At 41.5% G+C, this 27,343-nt stretch overlaps 1 protein-coding gene across 13 annotated transcripts in view; it reads right to left on the reverse strand.

The window, feature by feature from the left end:
• Window positions 1-27,343, reverse strand: part of neo1a (neogenin 1a) — a 155,072-nt gene that overhangs the window by 79,675 nt on the left and 48,054 nt on the right. For all 13 annotated transcript variants that reach the window (XM_051378356.1, XM_051378353.1, XM_051378350.1 and 10 more), the window contains exon 2: window positions 16,647-16,970. In XM_051378356.1, coding sequence (XP_051234316.1) covers window positions 16,647-16,970 — 324 coding nt within the window. The remainder of the gene's footprint in view (window positions 1-16,646; window positions 16,971-27,343) is intronic.

A 27,343-nucleotide genomic window follows, 5' to 3' on the forward strand; every position in this document is an offset into this window, starting at 1 on the left:
GCAAAACCATGAAACCAGATATGCAAAATGTATGAGTCTCTGTGCAATCCTTTCTTCTCCACACAGACAAAAAACTGTCAATAGTCGTTACGAGCCATCCGGCCAGCCACCGCACCCACACAGCAGGGGTCATTTGTCAGCTTTTGAGATTGTCACTGTGTGTAGCCTTTTTTTTTTCACATTAGTAACTCGGATCTAAGGCAGCAACTAATGATTATTTTCATTATCAATTAATATGCAGAATATATTCTCAATTCATTATGATGCTTAAAAATGACCAAAATAATTAATTTGTTTTGTTCTACTAGAATCAGCTCTAGTGGGATGTTTGTTGCATGCACATCTTTTTAACTGTAGCACAGGAAGCTGAGGGATGTGACTGTGCGTCTATGTTGCACTTAATAGTTGTGCGTAACCCTTAGTTTGTGAGTCAGCATGTAAGCGTTTAATCTCTCCTTCCAGGGTACCACGTGTCTCTTCTGCTTCCCATGTGCATTTCACCTGTTCACAGTTAGACCTCCAGCCAAGCTAACGCCCCACAGTATCTAGGGGGAAAAGAGCCCTCTTTCATTACAGGTAATTGAGTTGTAGCTGAAACAATACTGATTGCATTACGGTCCTTAATCATGTTAAGGTGTCTTATTTTATCACTGAGAATTTAGCTCATTCTTGGCCCATTTTGAGGCTAACCTTCTGCAGAGGTCGTTGCCACGGGAGACCATTGCTGCTCCCATTACCCGAGCACGGATAAATGTGTTGGCACTACAACCATACATCCCCTTTGCTCTATCTGTCTCACCTCCCCCCCTTTCCCCTCGCTCCCTTATCAGAGGGAAGAGGGGAGGAGGAGGTGAGAGGATGCAGAGAGAAGCTCAACAGAGCAGCCGCCAATGTCAGAGGAGTGTATGAAGGAGATGTCAATCAAATCCAACACAGGTGCCACAATGACCAGCTATCACTGGCCCGTCCTCACATCTTTCGTCAATTGCTTGTTTCCTTAAGGCCCCCCGAAGCAACGCCCCCCTCCACTGGAATGAAGGGCCCCTCCACCCTCCACTAGCCCAACAGGCGATCCAGATAAAGGAGCCAAACACACCCCTGTCCTGCTGTTGATGGACACATAGATAGGAGCTGAAGGGATAACCTCTCCATATTCACCTCTCTCCCCTTCATTTGCCCCGCGCTCTCTCTCTCTCCCTCCCTCCCTCCAGGACCATCCAGCTCTCCTTCCAATTTTTCAGCCTCTTTTCTGCCACTGTGCTGTCTCTTTCTCATTCCCTACATTACTCTCCGAGTCGCATTCATTCAGTCTCCACCCGTTCCTATCACCCCTCCCCTTTCCTCTTCATCTTCCCACCACACATTTCAGTGGGAGCTCTATTGTTTGCTAGAGAGGGGCATGCTGCTACTGGTTCTTATCTGGGGATGTTGGCGGCACATCTGTAGATGCTATCAGCAGCTCTGTTGCTCTGTTTATGCTCCAGCCCTGCAAGAGCGGCTAGTGGGGAAATGAGATGGATGGAGGATGGGGCCAAAGTAAAATGGAGCATCTTCCTCAGCAGAAATGATGGAGTAAGGGACAGAGAGGGGAGAAGAGAGGAGAGCCTCTGGAAGGCAGAAACTAGGACCTCAGCAGTGTAGCATTCAGTAGGAATTCAACCACATTGTCTTACAAACATTAAAATTATTAAGCGTATCTATTTATTTTTTTAAAAAAAAAGGTTGACATATAGTTTATCATCATATCACAATAATATAGGAGCAAACTGTTTTTCACAGAACCCTCTCGATCTATGGGAGATAAATGCAAATGTGTCAAACGCTAGATACAAGCACTGAGAAGACTTATTCTTCAGCATAATTTAGCACTTATCTTTAACACTGTGCGTGGGTGTGTGCTTCAAATTTAGTACAATGAAACTAAGGTAGAGCAAAAAAACATTTCCTGCATGAGGGAGATTAGAAGAGAGCTGTGTTTGAAAAAGGATTGTTAACGTGTACATTTGCACATACAGTAACATCATGTAGACGCACATTATTGTAAAGTATCTGCAGCTGCTATTTGGGAAATATCAGCATGGGTTTTGCAGTATTGTTGATAGTGACATGCGCTGCAGACACAATGAGGCAGCTCAGGCAGCCAACCATGCCATGCAAAGCATCAGCTTGACTCCTGAACTTAAAAGGAAATTGTCTTTCAAAGTGTGCGTTACACAGACAGGCAGAATGGCTGCTGACAATCTATTGTGAGATTGATGGGTTTCCCTTACAACCAATATCCTCAAATCAGGACTGTGCCTGTATTTGTGTGAGTGTATGCATGTGTATGAGTATGGGACTGGCAGTTTGGGAGCAGCAGATGTTTTTTTTTTTTTTTTTTTTTTTAGAAAACACAGATGTAGTGCAGGGTGATGTTGTCACTCAACCTGGCTAGGGGCATTTATCATCGTTTACCTCGTCGAGAGGTGTGATGGTGTGGCAAATTATCGTCAGTTAGCAGTCCCCCCCCCATTCCCCCTGTCCAACCGTACAAACACAACATCTCTAGCACTAATTCGGGATTCGAGATCAAAATATTACATTGTGTTTGTGATCATGTTGACAGGTTCAAGTTTAATGGAGAAAATGGAAAATAGACTTGGACATATGAGTGACAGATGATCAAGTATGAGGAGCTCAAAGTGGAGAGCTTAAATTAAAGCGAAAATATTGTAGAAAAATATAAAAAGAATAAAAAGCTGTATTATGTTCTTGCAAGCCAGTACACATTCAGCAACAGCTTATCAGTTGGAATTCTAAAGCCAAGTTTGTACCCTTGGATTTATATAATCAGTGGAAATAGCTGATTGATTGTGCCTGTCAAGAGCTAAAAGATCAGAATTCAGTTCAATTTTTTTCTCTCTTTTCCACACTCCGGTAAACATCTTTCTGAGATGCTCCAGTGAGCCTCAAAGTCAGGGCAAGAAGAGCTGCTCATATTTCAGCAAGGGATCTGACATGATGAGAAGACCAATCTCTTCTTGTAGACATAAAACACAACACAGTTGCAAAGTTCATTAGCCGTGTCTGGTAAGATGCAGATGCCATGTAAACGACAGCAAACACGAGATCAAATGCTGTGGAAACAAGCTGCAGGATTTGTATTAGAATGAGGATTATACAGTGTGCAGTATTTATACCGCCAGTGGCCAACTCTTTACACGTACTGATAGGTAAACTCTTTATTTATTGTGGTTAATTAAATTTGCAAATATGAACGGGAGATATTTACTGATGAGCAGCAGTGGCTTTGCTCCAAAGAGGGGAAAACAAAGCAGATGTATTGAAATGATCATATCAGGAACAGTGAGGAAGACAAAGTAACAATGAAGGCAATCTAATCAATCACTCAACCCTAATGGAAAAGGATGCAACAGATCTCTAGAACACCTGGACAGTCTGACAATGTGGCATCAGCAATTACTCCCGTCCATCTGCAGTGCATTGCCTTCAAATTGAGCAGATGCTATGCTGAATGCCTCTCAATAAAATCAACCTCTGATGAGTCTTAATTGTATATATGTGAGCATTTGTGTTGTCCTACATGGAAATAAAGCCTAAACTATGATAATGCCTGTGTCTCTGCTTGTGTAATCCACGTTGCACTGATAAAAATTGGTAGGCATTTTTCGGTTCTTTAAAAAGGACATCATTTCCTCGCCTCAGGGAAGATTTAATACGTATACCCCCAACATCAAAAAGACAAATGCTTTGATGCAATAGCTGTATCCAAGCTTGCTTTATGTTCTCTGGCTGTAAATGTAACAGAAACTGAGACCTGAGTGTTAAAATGCAGCACTGAGGTGCAGGAAAGCTGAAAGGTGAGGCAGAGAGAGGATAAAAGCAAAAGTGCTGGCAGTGTGTACAACACACAACGTGATGTGGTAGTGCAGTTTTGCCTTTTCTGTGCGTATGTGTGTGTGAATAAACAATAGGGGAGATGCTTATCACTGACCTTGGAGCACAAGTCATTCTACAGCTTAGAAGAATACACACACACACACACACTGATACTGAGGAGCCTCTGCGGATGACCGGAATCGTAGGGAGATCTTCTGCAGTTGATGTGAACAGTCTTTCCTACAATAAACTGAATGCCTCAAAGACAAAATAAATGTTCATAGACTTTCGCAGGAGACCTACTTGTCTTACTCCTGCTATCATTAAAGGGGAGCCTGTGACTGCAGTCTCGCCATACAAATACTTGGGAACCGTCCTGGATGATAAACTTACCTTTGATGCAGACACTGATTTTATTCACAAAAAGGAAAAACCAAAGATTGTTTTTCTTAAGGAAGCTCTTACGGTTGAATGTTGAAGGTGTTCTTTTTATTCTGTTTCAGTTGTTACATTTGCTGTGATCGGTTGGTTCGGTCTTTGCCACTTGTATCAAGCCAGAGCCATCCATAAACTTACTGGACTCCCAGCCCCGTACATAGTGAGTTTAATTGCTACCTTTTTACCTCCCTAGATGTGACACAACAGATACACAAGGGCTTTTGTTCCATCAGCTTGTGGCTTTTTAAACAATTTATGATTTGGCCTGTTGCTAGCTGTGGCTGTGATACTGTGTCCTCTGGTTTCTGCTGCTTTTGCTTCTTTCTCAGATGGTTTCGGTGATAAATGACAATGACAACAGTGAGGTTGGCATTAAACTACTAATTAATAATTAGCGTAAATGTTTATGTATGTATGGTTTTTTTCATTGTTGTATTGTTTTGGGATTTAATATTATTGACTGCTGCCAGTAAGTCAAATTGCCCTTTAGGGTCATTAAAGCTTTACTCGACTCTATGATAGAGCAGGATGCAGGCAGTTGTGCAAAAGGATATTCCATAATACCGCACATCAACACTAACAGCAGGGAGCCTCTACTCGAACACTTCAACCCCCCATTTTTTCTAAATCATCAATCAACTCTCATCAGACTCAACTCAGTGAGTCAAACACCTCCACGCCGCCCTGCAATCATGCATGTGCATGTGGGCGCTCATACATACACACAACCCTGAATCTGACACCTCCACAGCTTGCAACCACCAATCTAAAAGTGTGATGACGCTGCATGGTGTAGATATGAGAAGTCAAGACTCTCACTGTACACAAAGAGTTCAGGACAGCTCAGTCAAAGGAGGATGCACACATACACTTCCATAGTTTCTTTACATTCCCGGCACAGCTGAATTGCTCCATGAAACATCATATCACTTTCTTGCTTTCCATCTTCCTTGTTTATCACACTCTCTCCGTTTTCACACTTCGCTCTTGCTCACACAAGTCTTGCCTGCATCACACATGTCATGCCCCTGCACATTAAGACTCTGAGTCTGTGTTCAAGCAGGCCTGAACAGGCTCTGACAGCTCCCCAAACAGTCTTTATTCCAGATGAAGAACAAGATCGGTGCGCCATTCATTCCCAGCTTTTATTTTCATCCCTGTCGCTCTGCAGAATACATAGTAATACTTGGCAAGCGCCACCATCCTGCATCCTCAAAACCTGTGTCCCTTCACGATAGCTCTGAGTGACAGTGACTGAGGAATGCAGTCTGTCTTTGGCTCAAAAGCAACAAAATAAATGCAAATGAACTTTCCATTAAGGATTGTCAAGCAAAATGTGCACTTTCCCAGGACAAACCCCCTTTGTTTGTCACTAAAGAATGAATATCAATTAATTTACCACAATTAAGGGAAATGGGGAACTGGTTCTCAGTCTTATTTTTCCACTAGCATACAAAAGCATGTTAGAGAAAGTGGAACCCAGTCAGCTGGAAGAGAAAGCGTGGGATTTGTACTGAGTGGAAGCTGAGAGAAATGCTTTTTTGAGGTGTCACCTCTCACACCTTGAGTGTTCACCTTTCAGTTAAAGCTCCACCTCTCCACTGCCATCATAATACCGTCAATGCTTATGGACACCTGCTCAGATGGTGCAAAAAAGTCACTCCATAAATAATGTTGGTCTCTGAACCATAAGAAACCAAGATGCTCACCAACTGAGCACTTCACACTTTAGTTTCTTCAGTACACTCCATCTGTGCCCAAGGCGAGGCGTTCTTTCAGTGCAGAATATGCAATGAAACACTCACAGTTGCACCATATTTCTGCATCCTCAGCACAAGCCAAGTCGAGTAAAATATGCATTTCAAACATATTTTATTTACATCTAAAGCAGCAAAATCAAATCCCTTTTCTGTCACCCTGGAATCACACATTTTACTCAGAAAATAGAGTTTATTTCAAAGGATATCCCATAAAACAATATGATATGCCTGTCACCATGTAGTGACAATACTTCAGAATTTAGCCCAAAACAGGAAGACTTAAGGGCAAAGGGGCTCATGAGAGCATAGATATCGGAATGATTTTTGCTAAAGCCATTCTCTGTGAAAGTCTTTTCAGAGAACAGGTGTCAAGACAAGTGGCCTTGAATATCAAAACTCGAAACTAGCTGGACCGTATCAATCTGGAATAAAAACTTTCAGTCTCACTCTTTCTGCCCACCCCGTGTGTCTGATGAATACAGAGGTGCTTTTAAAAAGATTTCCCCGAGGCATGGGGAGCCATCAAAAAAAACTGTGCGAGTCAACTCTCTTTCAGGGTTCAAAAGCTCTATGAAGCCCAATTTAGCTTTGAAACATGGGGACGTTTTAATATGAAAACCCAAAAGTGCCTCATGCATGCTTACTTGGACGGGCATTGGGAGATGAAAGAGTGATGCGAATGAGCACTCTGGTCCCTAACTGTGAAGGTATCTCTATCTGTAGAACCACAAGGAAGGAGACATGGACAGTGAATGTCAATGAGGGAGGGGAGGATAAACAAGATGCTCTCAAGTGCAGTCTCGCCTCTTTTTTTGCAGAATAAGAGAAACCGCGAGAGTGATGGACTGTCCACTGCAAAGACTCTTCACTGCTTTGAATGAGGCACTCCCTAGGTGGTGAAATTCCCTGCACAAAGCATCTTTTACTTAAGTGTGAACTTTGCCAAACATGTCCACCTTGAGAGGTCTACACAGGGAGTACATACACCTCATATCCTCAGGGTAGGACTGAGCAATACACCCTGGCTTGTGGAATTAAAAAGCAACACTTTCCTGTGTAATCCTCCCCAGGAATATTTTACTCTTCCAAGGTACCAAAGGATTTATCACCAGAAGTTGTTAGACTTATAGACAGAAAATACCAATATTGTGTAAATTCTCATTTTTTGTGTTATTATTTTTATATAATCTTTAATAAGACTATGTAGGGTATAGTTTTTGAAACAAATACCAAAAAATAACGATAATACTCAATCTGTCTTTATACTATATTAAGGTCAAAACAAAACACAACACAATAGCAGCCATGCAGAATAGTAAGCTTCTGCTGCATAGTCTCATCTGTCAAAGTTGTTTTAGTAAGTGTATGGCCATCTGTCTTACTGCTGACCTGAGGTAGTTAAAGACTGCAGTGGCATGGAAGGAGAATCCACTGAAACAACCAGTTTGGTGGGTATTATGTCGTCTTGTTTGGAGCCCCTAATTCACTGGTTCATGTGCTGAACTCCCCTCTGCACTCTTTGATTGTGTGTCTGATAATATGAACTGGATCTGGTTTAATCAGACTCAACAACTGCAAGCAAACAATACAAGAAGTGACAAAACTAGATTTGTAAACACAACTATGAAAATGTAGCCTCATTTCCTTTTAAGCTAGTATTGTCATTACAGAATTATACGCTGCTTACACAAAAATCCAACCATCCCACCAACCCAACCAATACGTAAGTTCAGAATTAAAGCAAAATGGTAGAAATGTTTGGTAAGATCTGCATGCTGCAGTGGAAACTACTCTCCTTCAGGTCATCTGTTCTATCCTTGTGTTATTTTGAATGCAGAGCTGCTCATGTAGTGAACATTACATTCCAGTTTCCTGCCAAAACACATGAACACAAGCATCATTACCATGCAATTGTGCTCAGGACTGTGAATAACAAGAACCCAGGCCCTGTAGATAGAAAAGCTTGTGGAAGAATACAGTGTGTAGCAGTAAACCGCTGACTAATGGCTTCATAGTAAAGTATTTAAAGTAGCAGATGATGCACATAGGCATGGTTCTTAAGTTTGACTGTTAGATCCAACACCATGCAGGCTTAATGTTATGTCCTGTTTATATTATTGGTGTAAAGAATATATTCCGATGTGCTGTTTAACATGAGAAACACCACATCACTTTGGCACATATCTGAAGTAAATCCCACATGCAACTGTAGCTGCTGAGGGGCAATTTCTCCAAAATTATGCTACTCACGTATACGAAGATAGTTTAGAGCAGATGGTAGCAAGGCATCTATGAAAGACAAAACACTCAAGCTGATTAACATGTCATGCTAGCAGCCTCATTCTCACCGCCATGATTCTATCCTTCGGGTCCGAAGTGAAAATGAAAGTATTAAGGGGAAATCTCGGAGGTTGTGTATGCCGTGAGCCTTGAAAAATCATCAGTGGTGGGCAGATGCCTCACACATATTGGGAGATGCACTGTGTACAGCTGTGAATAGAAGTTCAGCTAGAGGGGGAGTGGAGGTGCAGGATGGGGAGCAGTGGGCTTGAAAACACAGATGAGTACAGCAAGTTGGGGAAGTCATTATGCACAAAGAGTTTATCTTGATCTGCTGACTCCAGCAGTCAATTATCCCACTCATTAGAACACAGTAATTGCACCAGCTAAAGCATAGTGCAGAAACAGGCTGAAAATGGTTCAAAAGTTCAATTGGACAGTACACTTTAATCTGAAATTCTAAATGAAGCTTCAGTGTAGTGAAGAAAATGTGCCTGCCTGCCCCCTGCCCCCCCCAACACTCTCTGAGTAGTAGCACATAATCTGGCACCAGCACAGTAACAAAAATAACTCTGAAGATATGTTTTCACTGCATACCATATAACAGTGTTAACAAATTCAGTCAGGGAATTATTGTCTATTCCCTGTCTGTATTCACTTAACAGGTATATTAATGGTAAAGTTGTCCTGGCACAGACACACCACTGCTCTGTTATACCCCTTTTCACATCAAGACACATCCTTCCTGGGTTTGTAGTTGGTGTGAAATGGTCAACACAGTAATCTGACCTGGGTCTGTAGCCCTGCTCACAACCTGAGTTTTACGCAGGTCTGACACTGCTTGCATTTGGTCCTACAGGGTCAACATTGGCTATTTTTTGCCCTCTTGGCCATTAATTTAACTAACTCTAAAATGTAAGGAATTATTATTGATCACAACTTCTTGTAATTAACCTTTAATATGGTCTCATATGGAAGAAATTAAATCCAGTAACGTTGCATCATATTGTCCACCATGGTGAATTTCCAGTCATCCGCTGTGTGAGTTAAAGTTACAGGGGCAATATTAGGCTGCAACAACTTAAAAACTCACAGCTTGTGTTGAACCGGTCACTTGCATTCATGCACAACTCTGTTACTTCCAATCAGAAAAAAAGCTTACATACTCAGATACAGCAGAGGAATTCTAAAAAAAACATACAAAGACAATTAGACTCATGGGTGTACATTCCCACGCACACACACACAAATACACACACCAGGCACTGAGGTGTCTGGAGAGAAGAGATAGGGCTGTCTCCATCAGCCTCTACACCTACCCAGAGGACCTAATCAGTCAGTGAATACACGTAAAATGGAAGCTGTCATCTACCTCCAGCCCAACTGACTCCCTGCCGACACTTTTCTCCTGCCACCGTCCTCCTGAGAGAAAAAAAGATGGATCTTTCCCTACAGCTCCATCCTCTACCAAGATTTCCCACATCATACTGTCTCAGTCAGCCATTGCGTTGGCGAGTCCTGTTCCTCTGTCTCCTTTATAGCCTCATCTCTGCTGCTTTTTTTCTCTCTTTTTTTAAAACAGTATTTTTCCTTTTTGTGCTACAAGGGTGAATGAATGTTTTCATTTTTTAGGATTATACTCCAGTGTGTAAAAGAGGAAGGACCCACATAGAAGAGGACCCGCTTCCTCTGTAGATAAAAACGGTTCATTCTAAGGTTACAAAAACACAATTTTTATTTTCAAATAATTATACACAAATGAAAACATACTTATGAACATTATATTCCATTTCTGCCAATAGATCCTCTTAAATGTACACACCGGACCCTTAATGCACCCCAGGAGAAGTAAAAGCTTGCAACAATCTCCTCTCTGCTTTATCGACAGCCTCTCCCATCTTGTTGCTTCCATCCCTCCTCACATGTGCCACAGACAGACTGAAATCAGGGTAATGGAACGCCACTGTGACCCTGACCCGGCTTCCAGGTCAGAGCCATTCGTCTTGGCAACGACCCCAGCACTCAGCAGCAAAGCAACACATAATTGGTCATAAGAGGGAAGTGCCTGCACCTGGAAATGTCCACACCAACATGGGCTTAGCTAAAGGCACTAAGAGTCATACTGTAAATCTAAAAAAACACTGTTCACGTTTGGAAACTACAAAGAAACTATGCTGACTTGTTGGGCTCATTTTGGAAAAGTTCTTTATCCAAAGTGAAATACCAAAGGACCAAAGGTTTCCTTTTCCTGTTTTGAGTAAAACAACTAAAAACTGTATTATAACAATCATTCAGTAGCAAGTGAGCCAGACAGCTCAGTTACTTGTCTTGGTTTCAGCAGGTTAAACCTACATTCAGTCATCTCCTCCTTTCCATAATCACTTATTATGTGTTTTCTATCCCAGCGTGTTTGTTCTTGGTTGTTTTACGTCAGCTGATAAGTGGGACCTGTTATCTAAGTCGAGCAATATTCTTGCTGATCAAATCCCCATTTATGCTCATGAGGATGTCTTGACTACATAAATATAAACACAGATCAGAGACCTGTGTTGTCCGACAGTTTAGAAGCATTCTAAATGCAGTCTCATTACATTGTCTTGACATTATTCCTAAATAGCACGTAGCGGTGTGCGAGCAGACACAAGTCATCAGTTTAAAAACATATTTACCTCATCCAAACTACAACAAATGAGAACAGTGTGCAGTGTAAAGCACAGTTTTTGGGTGCGTAAAATGTCAGCTTATTGTAGATGTCAAGTAAAAAGGGGCAGTTTTTTTTTTTTTAACCAGCTTGGTGGACATACTCTACACTTACAAACAAAAGATTACATTTCTAAGAGGAAAACAATGATATGGTTGATGTATTTCTTTCTGGGGGTTCCTTTGAGAATGAGGGAGGTGTTTTTGTTGTTTTTGAGATTTATTACTGTTTGTTTGCCATTTTGGCGCTTTATGACTTGGATGCAGCCACTGTGGAACTGCAAAATGGGGGAGTGCAAGAGTGTGTGTTTGCCAGTGGATGTGTTGGAGCAGTGGAGAGGTGGAGGACTGATAGGATAATAAAGAGAAAATGGAGGGCTGAGAGAGGTAGTAAAGAAGGTTAAAAAAAAGAAAGAACAGGAGGTTGATTAAGTGAGAGAAAGGAGAAAAAGAAAAAGACAAATGAAAAAGAATGAGAAATGACAGAATAGTAGGTAGGTAGTAGGTTTCTTTGGGCAGTGTTGGAAAGATACATTAAATAAGTAGATTGAATGCATGCAGTTCAGTGAGTGGTTAGAAGTCATCTGATTGGGCCATCATCTTTGTAGCTGGAACCAGATCAGCCTTTGAGATAACCGTTTCCCCTCGTCTGTGTGTATCTGTGTTTTTATCAGGGTGAGTTTAGCATACTGACACAAGGTGACATGGACTAGGTTATTTTTGGGTGTCAGGTGAAGGCAGAGAATCTGAGAACAGGTTCATATGCATTCAAAAATTTGGATTTAGCTGCCGTTGGTCAAAAATTAACATTTCTCTCCTATCCCCTTCCAAACTTAGGCACCAAGACCGGCTGATATTAAGTATAATAAAAGTCAACATTACATAGTGTAAGACACCACTGTCAGGACTTACTATGCTAAAGAGAGTTTTGGTTTGAGAATGTGAGAGTGGGAGATTTCTTTTAACATGTCTCGGTTTTAATTCTTCTGTACAGCAACAATATTATTTTGTAAAGGCACATTGTTGGTAGAATTTATTGCACAGATTACAAGTAGCAAGCAAAACATATTACACGGGCCACTCATATTATATATGCGCTTGTCAAGGCACTGAAGAGCAATGCAATCCTCATCAGTCTTCCTTAAAGGACTGATGAAACAAAATCATTGTTCATAGTTTAAAACTCGCTGCATTCACTTAATATCCAATAAAACACTTACAGATAACTGTATAGGGCATATTAGATTACATATGCATTAATGTTTAGGTTCTCTTGCAGCATTTTCATTTTGTTCATTGGAGTTACTTAAAGAAGAATCAAATGAGTGAGGCTGAATGTGTAGTCATGCTAAAAGGAGCCACAGATAAAGACAGATTTACAGAAAATCTTGCGAACCATAGCAACCTCAGTGCATGTGGACCATGGTATTTTACCCCCAAATGAACGTCTTTATCCACGTTTGGTTGAGATCCGTTTTATTTTTGTCACAACATAGCTGACGTTTCATTATTCACAAAAATATAAAGAAGCCAACTTAATTAATCGACTGTATGTCCTACAGAGTGTATCCGACAATACCACAAAGGGATATCCATGCAATAGTGACGCAATGATCGTTTTTCACATTTTCAAGCTGTCATGTCCTTGGGTGTGTGTACCCCTCCCCTCCCAAAAACAGATTAAAATACATCAAAAAAGGGATTAAAAGAATCTGCCGACACCCCTAAATCCTTCAAAGGGCGTCCGACTCTATCGAACGATGAGCATGCTTAAATATGAGGCGACACACATGACACATGAAGAGTGCTGGTTTACTGTTTATAATTTCTACTACTGTGGGGTGGGGGAAAATTAGATTTCAGTGAAACATGATATCAAAGCAAAGTGATAAGTGGCTTTGGTTATCTTTATATACCGCAGTAGCCTATAGGTGAGAGAGGAAAAACATTAGAAAGAACAGAGGAGCAGATATGGCGGAAACAGAGAAAAACTAATAACAAAAAAAGCTGATATATTTAAAGAGAAAATTGTCCCATCTACATATGGAGAGGTCAGCAAGGACACAAAACAAAGAGACTGCAAGATAGTGGGAGAGAGGGAGAAAGGGCAGAATGAACTCTCCATTTTTTTTTTCATTTGGGGGTTTCCCTATTAAGCGGCGGTGAGGTGGGGCTCACCTCAAGCAATTCTTAAGGAGGGCTGAGTTCAAAGCGTGCCGGTGGGAGGAGGGACGGCTGTGTGGGAGCACGGCAGACAGTTAAGATGGGATTTCTCATTACTCGCGTCTCGCTCTGTGTCCTGGCTATCAATGCTGTATACCGCTCGCTCACTCGCTCTCTGCCCTATAATTTTTCTCCCCCCTCCTTTTCTCTTACAGAGACTCAAACTGAATACATAAGATTGGGTTCCACTAGGCCACCTCTCTTTTTTCATAGTCTGCTTGTGTCTCCACAGTATCTGACTATCTGACACACACACACACACACACACACACACACACACACAAAAAAAAAAGGCTAAAACAGCTGGTAATAGTGGTAAATAATACATGTCTAAAAAACTATTTTAATAGTGGTTAACAGTATACGGTGTATATATATGTGTGATTAGTGAAATTTGACTGCACTAATGATTTTGTTTTCATAATCTATTGTTGTATCATTAATATTTTAATAATTTCTTTAACTAATTAATTAGATATGCAGTCGATGTAAAAGATAATCACAAATTACAGTCACAGTCACTAAAGTAATTTTAATTATCAATTAATCAGCTGATTATTTCCTGCATTCCGTAAAACATCAGAAAAAATGTGGTGGTCCGACCAACAGTCAAAACCCAAAGATATTCAATTTACTAGAATATACAATATACAATATATATATATAGATCTCAAGAAAAACGGGTCACATTTGAGGACCTGGAACCATCCAATTATTTCTTTAAATCTTCTTTAAAACTGACTAGAACAATTAATCAATTAATTTGAACATTATTAAAAAATAAAAACCTGGGGAGAGCGGGAGCCTGGTAAGACAAAGAGCCAAAGCTGAGGATCGAAGCGCCATGGCGGCGATGGTGATGATGTGTGGAAGTGGAGGTGTTTCCTTGAGAAGAATGAGCTGCACGTCTCCTAGCAATCAATCCCAGATATTGCCCTGGTATTTGTCAGATATGCTCTCTGCCACGCTAGCCACCCGTGACTCATTCCGTCATTACATCTGAGAGGTCACGCCCACTCCGCCCCTGCCTGCACAGTCGTTCCTGGGTCTGATGGCGGCCTAATGGCCTGCTCGCTCTACACCGCAATTAACCTTTTTATTGGCCACCTGCCAGCCAGCTGGAGATACATCAGTGGTTGTGCATGTGTGTGTATGTGTGTAAGTAGAACCATAAATGCAATAGCTTAATGTGTTCAACACTTGCATGTGCACAATGGTCGAAGCTTTAATGTCTATGAATTTCCATGTGACATGTGTGTAAGCGTGTGTGTGTGTGCGTTTGTGTGCCTATAATAGCTGACAGGTTTCACCTGCTCCACTCTTCAAGTAGAAATTGATTGAATCTAACATCCCATCATGGTTGACCCAGGCAGATCCCACTGGCTGTGAGGCTGCCTGATAGCAGAACTCTTCTTGGCACAGGGACTAAACAAGTCCCTTCTGCATGATACGTCGATGCAGCTTTAGTGACAGATATTGATGAAGCGCCGGAATAGATTGCCTACTGTCCAGCTATGGTTGAAAAGACTTAAAGATGCACACACATGTGCAAGCACACTGTCATTTATTCCTTTCATACAAAAAAAACCACACAGAAACTGTTGTGTTTCTGTTTTCTTCAGTTTACCTGACAATCTGTTTTATGATTAAAGCCAGGAGAATTGCCATAGCAACCATGAGGTCTACTGTTACTGCTATTACATCAACACTACAATAACTTGTGTGAAGGCTGAAAATGGCTTAAACGTGTTAACAGAAAGTAGTTAAGTATATATTTGCACATCCAAATGACACTAAAAAGACAGTACCCACCACAGCCTGTTCTGCTGCCGTACCACCAGACTTAAAGGCAGTGAGACATTATTCCTCAACAATTCATCATACAAGTTAGTATTTTTTGTATTTGTATGACTCATTTATCTATTTTTATTTTGTTTTTTTAGAAGTAGCATAAAGAGAACTATATCCAGATTTCATTCTACAGTACTGTGTAGTAAATGACAATAAAATAACCTTGAGTCCTTGAATTAGACTAAGCACATATCTGTCCCCTGTTGCTGCTGGATCAGCAATACGTGAGGCAGCAGAAAGAAAAATAAGTAAATATGTCTCCAAAATCCAACTCCAGGGTCTTCCAGATGTTAAAATTTTTAGCTAAGCACCTAATCAGGTGTTATAATACTACACTGCAGTCTTTTATTAATCAAAGCTGGACCACTGGTGTCAGAGACTTCGCAGATTAATACAGGCGCCTTATATTTGGCCATTCGCTACTGAAGCACCTTGTATCTACTGTATGCGTTTAAGTTTTGTCAAGACGAGTGGAGTCTGAGAGATCACGTTGCACATGCACAGTTAGACAACTAAACTCTTTGCGGCAGGGAGGAAAAATCTTCTCAATCTCTGCAATGGAAATATGCTGCCTCATTAACTTGTAATTCAAACGCCTATGAAAAGAAACCGAATCACAGTGAGACAGTAACTTCACACAGGCACTCAGTATCCGAGAGGCTTATACTGTACTATCCCATTGTCAACAAGAGGCCTCTCTCTCGAGCGTCTTAAAATCTGGCAGAGCACCGCTGAGCAGAAAGCACACAGTAAATGCATTCTGCGGCTCCTCCAGCTGCAAATTGAATTTCGGGGCATGACTTGACTCAAAACACCTAATAATCCCACGTCACTTGCTGTTCAGTGACTGTTCCCAAACCGAACAAGGTCACATAGTAGGACTAGTAATGAAAAAAAAACAGACCCTTTTGCAAGCATTTATCCAGTACGGCAATGCATTCAGGTTGCAGCGAAGTGAAGGAATTTATAGAAGAGAAAGCACAAATGGTTGAGCAATTAAAGGACAAAAAACACTCCGCAAGGGACAGCAACTACAGAACCTTTTCACACCTATAGATTTTATTGTGGTTCACCATTTGTAGCGTAGGCGTGTAGTCGCAAACATTATTAAGAACTGTTAAAGAAAGACAGCTTTTATATTACAAAACATACTTTGTCTTACATTGTTTCTTAAAAACTGAGGACACAATAATAAGGACATAATAAAGACTGACAGAGGGGTTTAGTGGTTCTTTACGTGGTATTTGTAGAATCTATGATATTCATGATGAAAAATGTGTGTTTTCCAACCACTTTTATTCCTCAATAAGCCAAATACTGTCCACATGGTCATTGAGAGATGTGTCATCAACCAGCACAAATGAAAACTTACTATCCCAATTCCCATAATCTGGGGGCGAATGTTGAATTGTCAAAACAATTTGCCACAAGCTACAACTGTATTTTTAACCATGGTGGTTAAGGAGTACAGGATATGGCAAAAACTGTGAACTAGGTGAATCTGGCAGCCCTTACCTGCTACGGAGAGACGGGCCGTGCGGCTGGAAATGGATCCCAGGTTGTCGATAGTGACAACGCACTGATAGGTGCCCTCGTCAGGCTTATTGTGCTTAGAGTGGACCACATGGTTGAAGAACAGCGAGCCATCGGGAAGAATGTGTCGTCTCTCATCTGAACCCAGGCTCATGAAGGTGCCGTCTTTCTTCCACTCTATGCGCGCCGTCGTAGCCGAGTCGCTGTGGGCCGAGCAGTTGAGCAATGCCGAGTTGCCCCGAATGGCCAGTGTGTCCTGGGGCTCCACTGTGAACCAGAAGGGGCTGAAGGGCTGCGCTGCTGAACCTGGGGGGGGGAGAACAAAGATCTTAGCTGGATGCTCTACACCGACACCAAGCACGTTGTGGAACAGGATCACCTGAGCAGTGAGGAGCAATAAATCAAATGAGAATCATGTTGCTGTTGAACAATTGATCTGTTCCATGGTCACTGCGGCTGATACCAATGCTGATATTATTGACTTCATTGTAATACCAGCAAGTGTCTACTTTCCAACAGTGGTGGAAGTGTAAATTTGATGCTTGCTGCAGATGCCGAAAAGCTTCATCATGACCTGCTGTGATGTATTAGTAAATATGAGCAAAATGTATGTAACTGCTGTAATAGATGAGTATAAATTACTGTGCAACATTTTTGTATTGTATACTTTTCAGATTCAACGGAGCTGTAAAATGCTGACCATCATCTGAAATACATGGAACTAAATACTGTAGCTGCCTTTTGAGCTCAACCACATAACAAGTGAAAACACATCTCCAAAGATGTCATCAACTTCAATAGCACATTTTAAAAGTCCCTCACACAAAATGTGCTGGTGGCTAAAATGAAAGGACACTACAGGAATCCAAGTGGCCCAAACACTCCATGAAATGTTTCCAAAGCAAAACATCTTTTGGTTCATTCTATCTTTTCAGCCACTGGGCCTCAGTCTATCCCAGAGACTCCAAGAGGCTTTTCATTATGAAACCACAAGCCCCACTGGAATTGGACGAGAGGAACTGACAAATTTAACCCAGTCTAGCCTTTCTGGCAAGTTAATATCACGTCTTGCTTTATTATAAGTAGAGAGTGCAGCGAAGGAGTAAACACTTTGGAACGCGGTTGCCATTTCCTTTCCTCGAGCATAAATGGTAACATCGCACTGACATGGATAGCGCCAAAGTCAGAGTAAGTGCAATTGCTTTGCATTTGTCCTCATCCATTATTCAAGTGCTCCCACCCTAAGAGTCACACAGTAGTATTGTTTAGATAAATAACACCAATTATCAGTTCTGCAGGGATGGAAGAGAGCTAGAAAAATAATTAAGAGGGTATGAAGGTATTTTAATAATGCAGCGAATGGAGTGAAATAAGTGGCTGAATGTTAAATGCAGTTTAAAATATGCCTGCTCTCTTCCAAGGAAATGGCAAGTCTCCAGGGGAGAGCGAGAGCAGAAAGAGGCAAAAAGAGAGGAAGACTGAACAGGAGAGGAAGGGGGGAGAGAAGAGGAGAGAAAGAGAGATGCTGTGTCAATGGTTCAGCTATTTAACTACTAGGAGGTAATTTCTCTACCTTGCGGCGCCAAGTCCCTAGTGTGAGATTCAGAGAGAAGCAATGTAATGCGTGGTCCATTACGGTGGCAATATGGTTGCTTGTCCTCTGTGCACTTAGTTCTCTTGAAAGCACAAACAATTACAGAAAATTACTGAATAGAAAGATATTTTCCACTTCCACATTAGGGAATAAAGGTAAGACAACACTGCATTCCAACTATGCTGTGCAATTGTCTCCATACTAATTCACTGTTGGAGAAGACTAGAAAAGAGAAAGGGGGAAGAAGTGCCTTTATCTGTCTTTAATGGACAATGTTGGATCTTGGTGACTCTGAAGCATTTTATTGAGGTGAATCTGGCAGGTTTCAAATCACATTTTGCTGCCAGTAATGTGCAGCTACAGACTGGACACGAGTAAAGCAGAATTTCAGGATACAAAAACTTGCTAGACTAGACTTGCTGAGACCGCACAAGTGCTCAGACATACGATATTTTACGCAGAAGTGGGTGTGAGATTCAAGTGAATGAAAAGAAGCAGGTAATAAAATATATGTAATAATAATAATAATAATATACTTTATCCTAAGCCAACGTCACACACCTCACAACTCTTAGCAGGAAGCAAGTGGTTTTATATTTGACTGAATTTAGCGGCTGATTTCAGGAAATCGATAAATTCAGAGCAGCTTAGTATACATATTGGGCAGAATGTGACAACACCAGCAAATGTATTTTTACTGATGGTGTACATGACAGATGGAGAGAGACCAGAGTGGAGTAGCAGTGGGGGGAATTTGTCAGTCCTGCAGACCAGAGGCACCATGGCATGCTTAATCATCTCTGCTTTACGCTGCTGGAACAGTGGGTGTGTGGGATGGGCAAAGCTTCCAGGCCCTAGCCTGGCTCTTATCCAGTCAAAAGACCATCTTCAGTCGCTCTCTATCTGAGGAGAAAACTGAATGGGCTTGAAGGTCTTGCGGCATTCTATCAGAGCCAAAACAGCCGCCTATAGCAGCTTTTTATCCCTATCGTAGGAGCAGTAGGGGAGGGCTTAGCTTCAGCTCTACTGTCGAACAAAATGGCGAACCATCTGCTTTCAGTTGCAGAGACAACATCCACAGTCAGCAGAGCAGGGCAGGGGGAACAGAAAAAGATGGGACTGGAGATGGGGATAAGCACATGGGGGAGTGAAGGGTTGATGGCAGGCTGAGGGGCTGGTTTGTGATCAACTACATTTAGCTTAACTTTATAATAACTTTTTCACAATATCTTCATCTGAAAATGACCTCAAAACCTCTATTTGATACCACTAATACCTGCAGACAGACAAACATACAACCAAGAAAGCAAAACAATGATGCCACTGGTAGTGACCAAAGTGCAAACTCCAATAACAGGAAGGAGGGACAGTGTAATCAATGCTCGACCTACTACGCACAGACTAAACAAATATTTTGATATGAAGAGTGGCATCAGCTGCCAAATATCTTTCAAAGCTTCAAAACTGTTGACCATTCTTTGTTTTCTATTCTTTGTAGCATATAGAGAGGCTACAAATCATAAGAAAAGCTTTCATAGATCAAAGTTAAACTTCAACTTTTGGTTCAAAGCCAAGGAAAAGTTTACTTCTGGCACCTAACAAGGTTGGGAGTTGCAGGCTATCTAATGAACACCTACAGAACAAGCTGTATTCTCTTGATGTATTCTGAAGTGTTCATTGACAGAAAACTCAACAGAGCGTATGTTCCCATACATCATTAAAGTGCAAAGAAAAAATCTAACCAAACCTCACTGAAACAAAAATAATGAAAAGAAGAGATGAGATGAATTTTACAACAATGGGGGATTCTGCCTCTTGTACAGAAACTTTTCTGTCTTGAGTGTATTAAACAATATGCATGGGTCCGGATGATCGTCATCGTTTTTATTAAGTAACACAAAAGTACACCGGCATCAAATTTATTTTCTCTTAAATAATTCTTACAGTTGGCGATGGAGAACATGCACATCTTTATGCCAGAATTTATTAGTAGTCAAACACTGCAGTCTTTTAACAACACAGCTGCAGAGTTAAAGGAGGGAGGGGGTGTCAGAAACCACATTAAAGTGTGGCCAAGCAGTGTGGGAGACCCCGTTTGTCTTTGAAAAATAGTTACCACCACACCAGGCAACCAGTGAGGACCAGGGAGAGGAGAGCAAGGGACTAGAAAATGAGGTTGTCTGCTTGATAAGTACGGGCTGTTACCTCTGTCCCAAATCCACTTTGCTCAGCAGTCATAAAAGGTTTGGGAGCCCAGCTTAAGGTGGTGCCCTGATATGCTGCCTTGCTCTCTCCCTCCCAGTTTCTCTCTCGCTCTGAGATGAGAGACAGAATGGAGACACAGAGCTAGCGCTGTATTTCCCATCTTGAGCCAGTGCTGAGAGCATATTTTTAGATGTTACAGGGCTTACTGTCAAGGTAAGGTGTAGCCTATGTGAATTAAGGTAATGTGTTCACAGAACAGTAACTTGTAAAAACTGGATAACTCACTTGTGGATGATTTTTTTTTTCCCTCTGTACCAACCCGCATTAGAATAAGTCAGTCTTTTAACGTTAGGTGTGATATCCCAGAAAAGGCAGTAAAAAGGAGTGGGTGAGGGTCTGCTCTCCACACAAAGACCCCCTGTTCTCTCCTATTCTACCCTTGGCTCAGCAGGAAGCCTCCTCCCTCATTGACCCACCATCTGAGAGCAGCCATATTGACTACCCTCCTTATTGAGTTGCTCTTGAGACAGAGCAGACCACTCTCAGAAACCAGTCGCATTTTCAACAACAGAGGCCCTTCTGTGGCTTGGATTTAGGGACAAGGAAATCCTGTACATCCTGAAAAATAAACACTTGACAGGCATTTTCAACCACTGGAAAAGGGTAAACTTTAAAGAGTGATACAGATATTATTATCATCACATTAGGTATATGATTATCACACTCTTTGCTCTGCATTCCTGTTCTATAATGTGACACTGGATCTCTCAGCTTTAGGACCTCTATAAAGGCACCAAGCTGAGAATATAATCATTAACAGCACACCAAGGATGAATGGAAACCTTCAACACAGGTAAAGATAGAGACAGGAGGGGGGGGGATGTTATTTCCATCCCTCCACTGTTTGTCCTTCCACCCTCAGCGTCAGGGTCGCTTTAATGACACTAATGGAAAAAGTTGCCTCTGCTTCTCTCCTCTTCCATTTCATCTTTATACCTCGATTCTGTGTCTCTTTCTCTGCAAGTCCTTCATCTCTCCAAACTCCCTTCTGAAGCCCATCTGTCAGCATGAAACACCTCAGGGAAATAACAATGATCTTGAGACTGAATGTGGAGGGACAAGGTGTCTTTAATAGAACAGGAAAGGGAGCTGCAGCTAACTTTCTTTATTTGAGGTATGTATGTATTTGGGGGTGGGGGAAAGGGGAAAAAGTGTCATTTTGTAATCAAAGGACAAGTACAGAGGACCCCTCAAGGATTGACTTGAAATTAATCAAAGAAGTGAGTGGCGACAGCCATTTCATTATCAGGTAACATAAAAGAAAGGAGAAGGGGGCACATTCATTATGACGGATTAGTGTTTTCAATGCAATGAAAGCCATTCATCTCTTAAAATTAGTCTTGAGAACTGTTGGTGTTGAGAAAAAACAAAATATCAGGCTGGAAAAGGGTTGGGTATCGTTTGGGTTATTTCTGATACCAGTGCTAAAGCGCTACCTGCGCCCCAAATGATTTAATTTCTTTTTAAAGAAGCACAAAATGATGTCATTGACATTAAATCGTGGCTTTTTTTATTTTATATAAATTTGAACAACACATAAACTGTTGTGTGCGTTGTGATTCCATCCGGTAGATACAGGTCGTAAGAACCGGTGCCATAGTGTTTCATTACCCAACCCGGGGCTGGAAGGATAAACATTAAAAGCAAACTAAAGGTTAAGAGTCACAATGACAAAGAGAACAAAGGAGAGGTTGGATGATAGAAAAATGCATCTCTTTTTCACTCTTTTCCTAATTTGTACCAGAACTTTGTCAGAGTGGCCACTCAAGTATTCTTTTAATACCTGATGCCAGGAACAGTGCCTGACATGCCCGAGGGGGGTAGCTATGATCTGGGATACCACAACCCACTGATTCTGGTATTCTCAGCGTTCCCCACAGCAGCTGATAAAATGAGGGGGGTTGAGGCCAAGCCATAAAGGGATGGACAAAATGATTGGGGTGCCTAGCGCACACTGGCTGTCCTGCGCTGGCACCCACTCAACTGGCAGATTAAAAGGGGAAGGGATCCAATTTTTTCAGCTCACACAGTTCTGTCATCCTGTCTGCTCGCTGCCATTGTAAAACTCTGGAGGCCTGAAGAAAACATGACAGGGTCACAGGCGAGGCTGAGTCACTGCAACGACATTAGCTTTGGTTTCACTTGAATACTGCCAGAAAACGGCATTCTAATACAAATGTCAGTCTCTCTTTAATCAGATGAAGATAGATCCTACTCAAATGATTTGCTGGTTAATAGGATTAGCAAATGCTTAGAGTCCGGCAAAATATAAAATTTAAACAACCATGTCCAATGTGCAGAACTGCAGACAGGATTTTTATTCTCCTTGTTATGTTGTAGTAATGGTGACATGCAATTGTATAAAGTGTAATGTATGCGTACCTAATCCTGTTTTTCCAACAACCACACACACTGGCCCTTGTTTCCTGTTCTGCAATGGGAGGCCAAGAAGACCTCGGAGACAGGACTCTTGCTGCAGCCCCTACCACAGTTATAAGCCTTTTAACAGGCAGTTTTTCCTTGCCCTTGTCGCCAAGTGCTTGCTCATGGTGGTACTGTTGGGTCTCTATAATTAATGTTTTAAAGAGTTCGGTCGAGACCTGCTCTATTTGAAAAGTGTCCTGAGATAACTTCTGTTATGAATTGGCGCTATACAAATAAAATTGAATTGAATTGAATTGAAACCAGTATGTAAAGTAAAACTGTTACCGGTCAGTGTGTAAGCTAAAAATATTCAACACTTCACTTCTTTGGCTGTTGTTTGGAAAAAAAGAGCAATCTGAAGGCATCACGTTAATTCTGAAAGTCTGTGATTGGCATTTAACAAACAATAAATAGAGAAACTGATTGATTAAAGTATTGTAGAAATAACTGTCAACTGGGCTGAGCTTCTGAGGCACCCACAGTGTGATGGTGTTCCAAGGCCATAACAGGGATTGTTTGGCCTTTGGTGAATTGTACCACTTCTCTTACCAAAGCATATTCAGTGAGACTCATAGCCTATGTATCCTATTGTAGGTCTCTGAATGCAGTTCGAATAGCATGCTGAATGTTGAGCAAACAAATGGCTCCTCTAAAAAGCAGGGAAATAGCCCTGCAATGCCAAGTGAGTCATGCTCTGCACTCATTAGTGTGGCATAAATGTTTCATTAACGTTTACAACAATTACATTTGGAGCCCATGTTTCTAAAATGTGCATATTTGTATTCCTCGGCCATGGCTGTGCATGTAAACAGGATATTTAATCAAAATGTGTCCTTAATAATGAAATAGTGACATTACAAACACATAACTCTTAATTAAACTTTTACTGACACCTGGTAACTGGGCTAATCCAGGCTACTGTCACTATTCAACCATTAAAACTGAAAGGACGTACAAAATATATATGAATAGGAAAAATTATACTATTCCCCCAAAAGCAAGGTATCATCTATGAACTCCATGCAACAAAATCGAAACAAAACAAATTATAAATCCACTGCTGACATGGGGGGTATAAACAATGATGTAAATTAATACATTAAAAAATAATCAAAGTGAAGGCCACCAAAATGTGTCAAATAATTAAACTCATCTTGAAAGTAAAAAAAAAACAATGGCTATTCCATTATCTTTAGTATGACTGAGCATAAATATATGGACACACCAAAATGGGGGAAATAACACTTGAACAATGGAATGAAAGAGAGCTTCCAACAGATGAGTATGTCTGAGAGGGAGACAGAGATCCAGGAGGGATTGGGTAGACAGGGAAACCTCTCTCACCTCCCCTGCTTGTGATAATTAACCAGCACTGATTGAGGCTCAAATTCCCCCTCTTATCAGACTCCCCATGGACCCACGGTGAAGGATTGGCCCGCTGAGACGACAGCAACCCAGACGAGCATACTGTGAGAGCTGGTTTAGAGATGGTGCGTGGGTACAGTGTGAGAGACCGTCAAAAATACCGCCTCGCGGTGAATAATTGGAAAGCAAAATAGCCAAAAACAGCATGTTTCTTGGGCTTAAAGGGATACCCACGGAGCAGTCAGACAAAAGGTTAAAACCATCACTTAATGTCAGTATTTGAGAATTGGACTAACCTTTTCCATTTGTTGGAGAAAGCCTCCTAAAAATCTCACTATGGCAGGAGATGCCATTATCTGCTGCTTTTGAGCCAAATGCTCTTTAAAATGAACCTTCAGGTTCTGTGACAAACTACACACTTAAAATACTGCCAGGAAACAACACACAGCGATGTTCAGTCTTAAAAACGCTGATGTGACACACTTGATGATAAGACATTATAGTATCATTCAAATAAATCAGAATTTGAATACCGTAAATAAGTTAAGTGATACCAGTAATCGATAGGAAAAATTGACTTTAGACCTTGTGATTGTTGACGTTTTTTTTTTTTTTTTTAGTTCTGCAATGCAAGGTTATCCGATATGGTTGTAAAATCAGAAAGCAGTGGGCAAACATGGCCAGGAAGTAGTCGACATACTGGGCAGATTGAGCCGAGTTCCTCCTTTCTCCATGAACAACAACAGATGAGATAGTCATCTAAGACAGGAAAGCACATTCATCTCGCCACCCACCAGCTCCACCCCGTCCCCACTAACCCCGATACTAAAGAAAATCATGTGGCTGTAATGAGATATCTTATAGATTTTTTAATGAAACACAATATTGCATTCTCTTTGCCCCTGGTTTTTTGCTATCACACTCACTCACACAAACACACATACACATACGGGGGGGAATCAATATAATCCAGCATGCCTTGCAAAGTCAAATACTCAGCAATTTATCAGCATTGGATTTCAAAGTCTGGGTCTTTGCCTATTTCAACCTTGACTGCTGTCATTTTGTCATTTTTGTGCCCCTTCTCTTTTAATCACAAGAGAAAAGAAGTGAATGGGTTGTGTACAGTACAATTTCCCACTCAGGGTGGTAACAGTTAAGTGCAGCATCCGGTGTGCTGCACTTAACTTTCAGAGCTGGGGATGAAAGTGCAGTGCACATTGGACTAGTCTACTAGAGGTCATCCAGCCATTCAGTAGATCACAGTCACTGGCTCAGCCTCCTTTGAGCGGTCAAGTGTGGCCAATCTGCCTCTGATAAGCTTGCTGCCAATTACCAGCCCCAGACACAAAAACATTTCAAACTATCTCAATTTCTCCCCTTGTTAAGATAAGCATCTGCATGCAAATTCTTCTAATTACAACAAGAAAGCTGAGTCACCCCCTTTCAAAGTCCCAATAAACATTTATAGACTATTACACTGGCCAATTATTGTCAAGTAAACATAAATTATTTTCCTCTGAAAAAGACGAAATCAGTCTCCAATTTGTATCCTATCCCTCACAAATCACTCGACAAGAGCTTTCTGCCTTTAACCTGAAACACAACACCTACTCTTACAAACAGACCTATATAAGGAGAACGTATATGCAGGACTTCTCATCCTTTGCTCTTTTTTGTTCTTTTCGGAGTAAGTTGTTTGTGGCTTCAAAGTGGTTGGTGAGGAGGTGCTGTTAGCGGGCTGCTGATAAAAGAGCAGCCAGTCGCTGCATGTTCTCAGCGATTTGGAGAAAACCATTTAACACTGGAGCACAGGAGATCAAAGCCTTCAAGCCAACACTGGGAGGGAGACTCAATTACTATTTTACTTGAAACCGGATGTTACTCGTCCAAAAAAAAAAAAAAAAAAAAAAAACTTAAAATAACTCTGGACAAAATATCCAGGGCAACTTGGAGAAGCAGGGGCTCAGGGGGGGAACGTGATCTGAAGGCAGTACAGTAATAATGGTGGAGTTAAGTGTGGTTACAGGGGTTAAGTGTTTGCACCAGGGGCATAGTTAGATTACAAAATGAAGAGGCTGTGTGCGGCATAAAGGAAGGTCTCTTAGATATTATTACTGTAGTGTACAAGACTGTCAAGCTCCCTTTGAAGTCATGAAAGCATCTTTTTTTCTGGAAGGAAGTACTCGGTTTGTAACAAAAGTCCACTTGCATCACCCTCCCACTTCCAGCCTGCAGACATAGGCCAATTCCCCGGTCAGTCCACTGATATTTCAGTTGCCAAACATTAATACCTTTAAACCATAACCAAGAAATGACTGACCAAAACTTGGGTTGGCAATGTAAACTAAAAAGCCATACCCTGGGTTCCAATTCAGAGTTTGAACCCTCACGTAATCTCTTTCTGTTCATGTGTCCTGTCAAACAACCCACAGAACAGGCAATTAAAAATCAATTTGGGTGAGGAGGAAGAATATTTTCTGCTCACTGCATTAAGTGCAGAAATGAGGGACCTACCTGTCTCTGTTCAACCCCAGAACTCACCAGGCTGGGGCAGACAGGCAGTGACTGGTGCCAAATGAGTGTGTAAAACTCACCCAAATCCGAGTTAAGAGCAGAATGACTCGCAGCAAGTTATTTGTGCTGTTGCTATCTTTTGATCCTCTCCCTTCCTTTTCACTCCCTCATTCCTTTGGGACCGTCTGCTGTTTCATTCAGCAGGTCTCACTTTTCACACATTCATTTTCACACAGCCCGTCCACTTCTGTTCAACCATTACACTTCTTTGTTTGCACCTTTGTTCCACTGCAACCGGCTTTTCTTTCCTTCGCGCTCCACCACAGAGTGTGAGGCCTGTGCCAGTCTCTAAGGGTGTTACTACAACAATAGAGCTTGGAGGATGTTGTGGTGCTGGTAGCATGAATGGGAGGTGAAGTATGGCATAAATATCACCCATTAACAAAGCATCGCATCGCCACACATCCTCAAAAAAACTGCATTCTTGGTCACAGAGACTGATTCTGACATAAAT

This window comes from Dicentrarchus labrax, unplaced genomic scaffold (genome assembly GCF_905237075.1).
Source record: "Dicentrarchus labrax unplaced genomic scaffold, dlabrax2021, whole genome shotgun sequence".
Taxonomy (NCBI): domain Eukaryota; kingdom Metazoa; phylum Chordata; class Actinopteri; family Moronidae; genus Dicentrarchus; species Dicentrarchus labrax.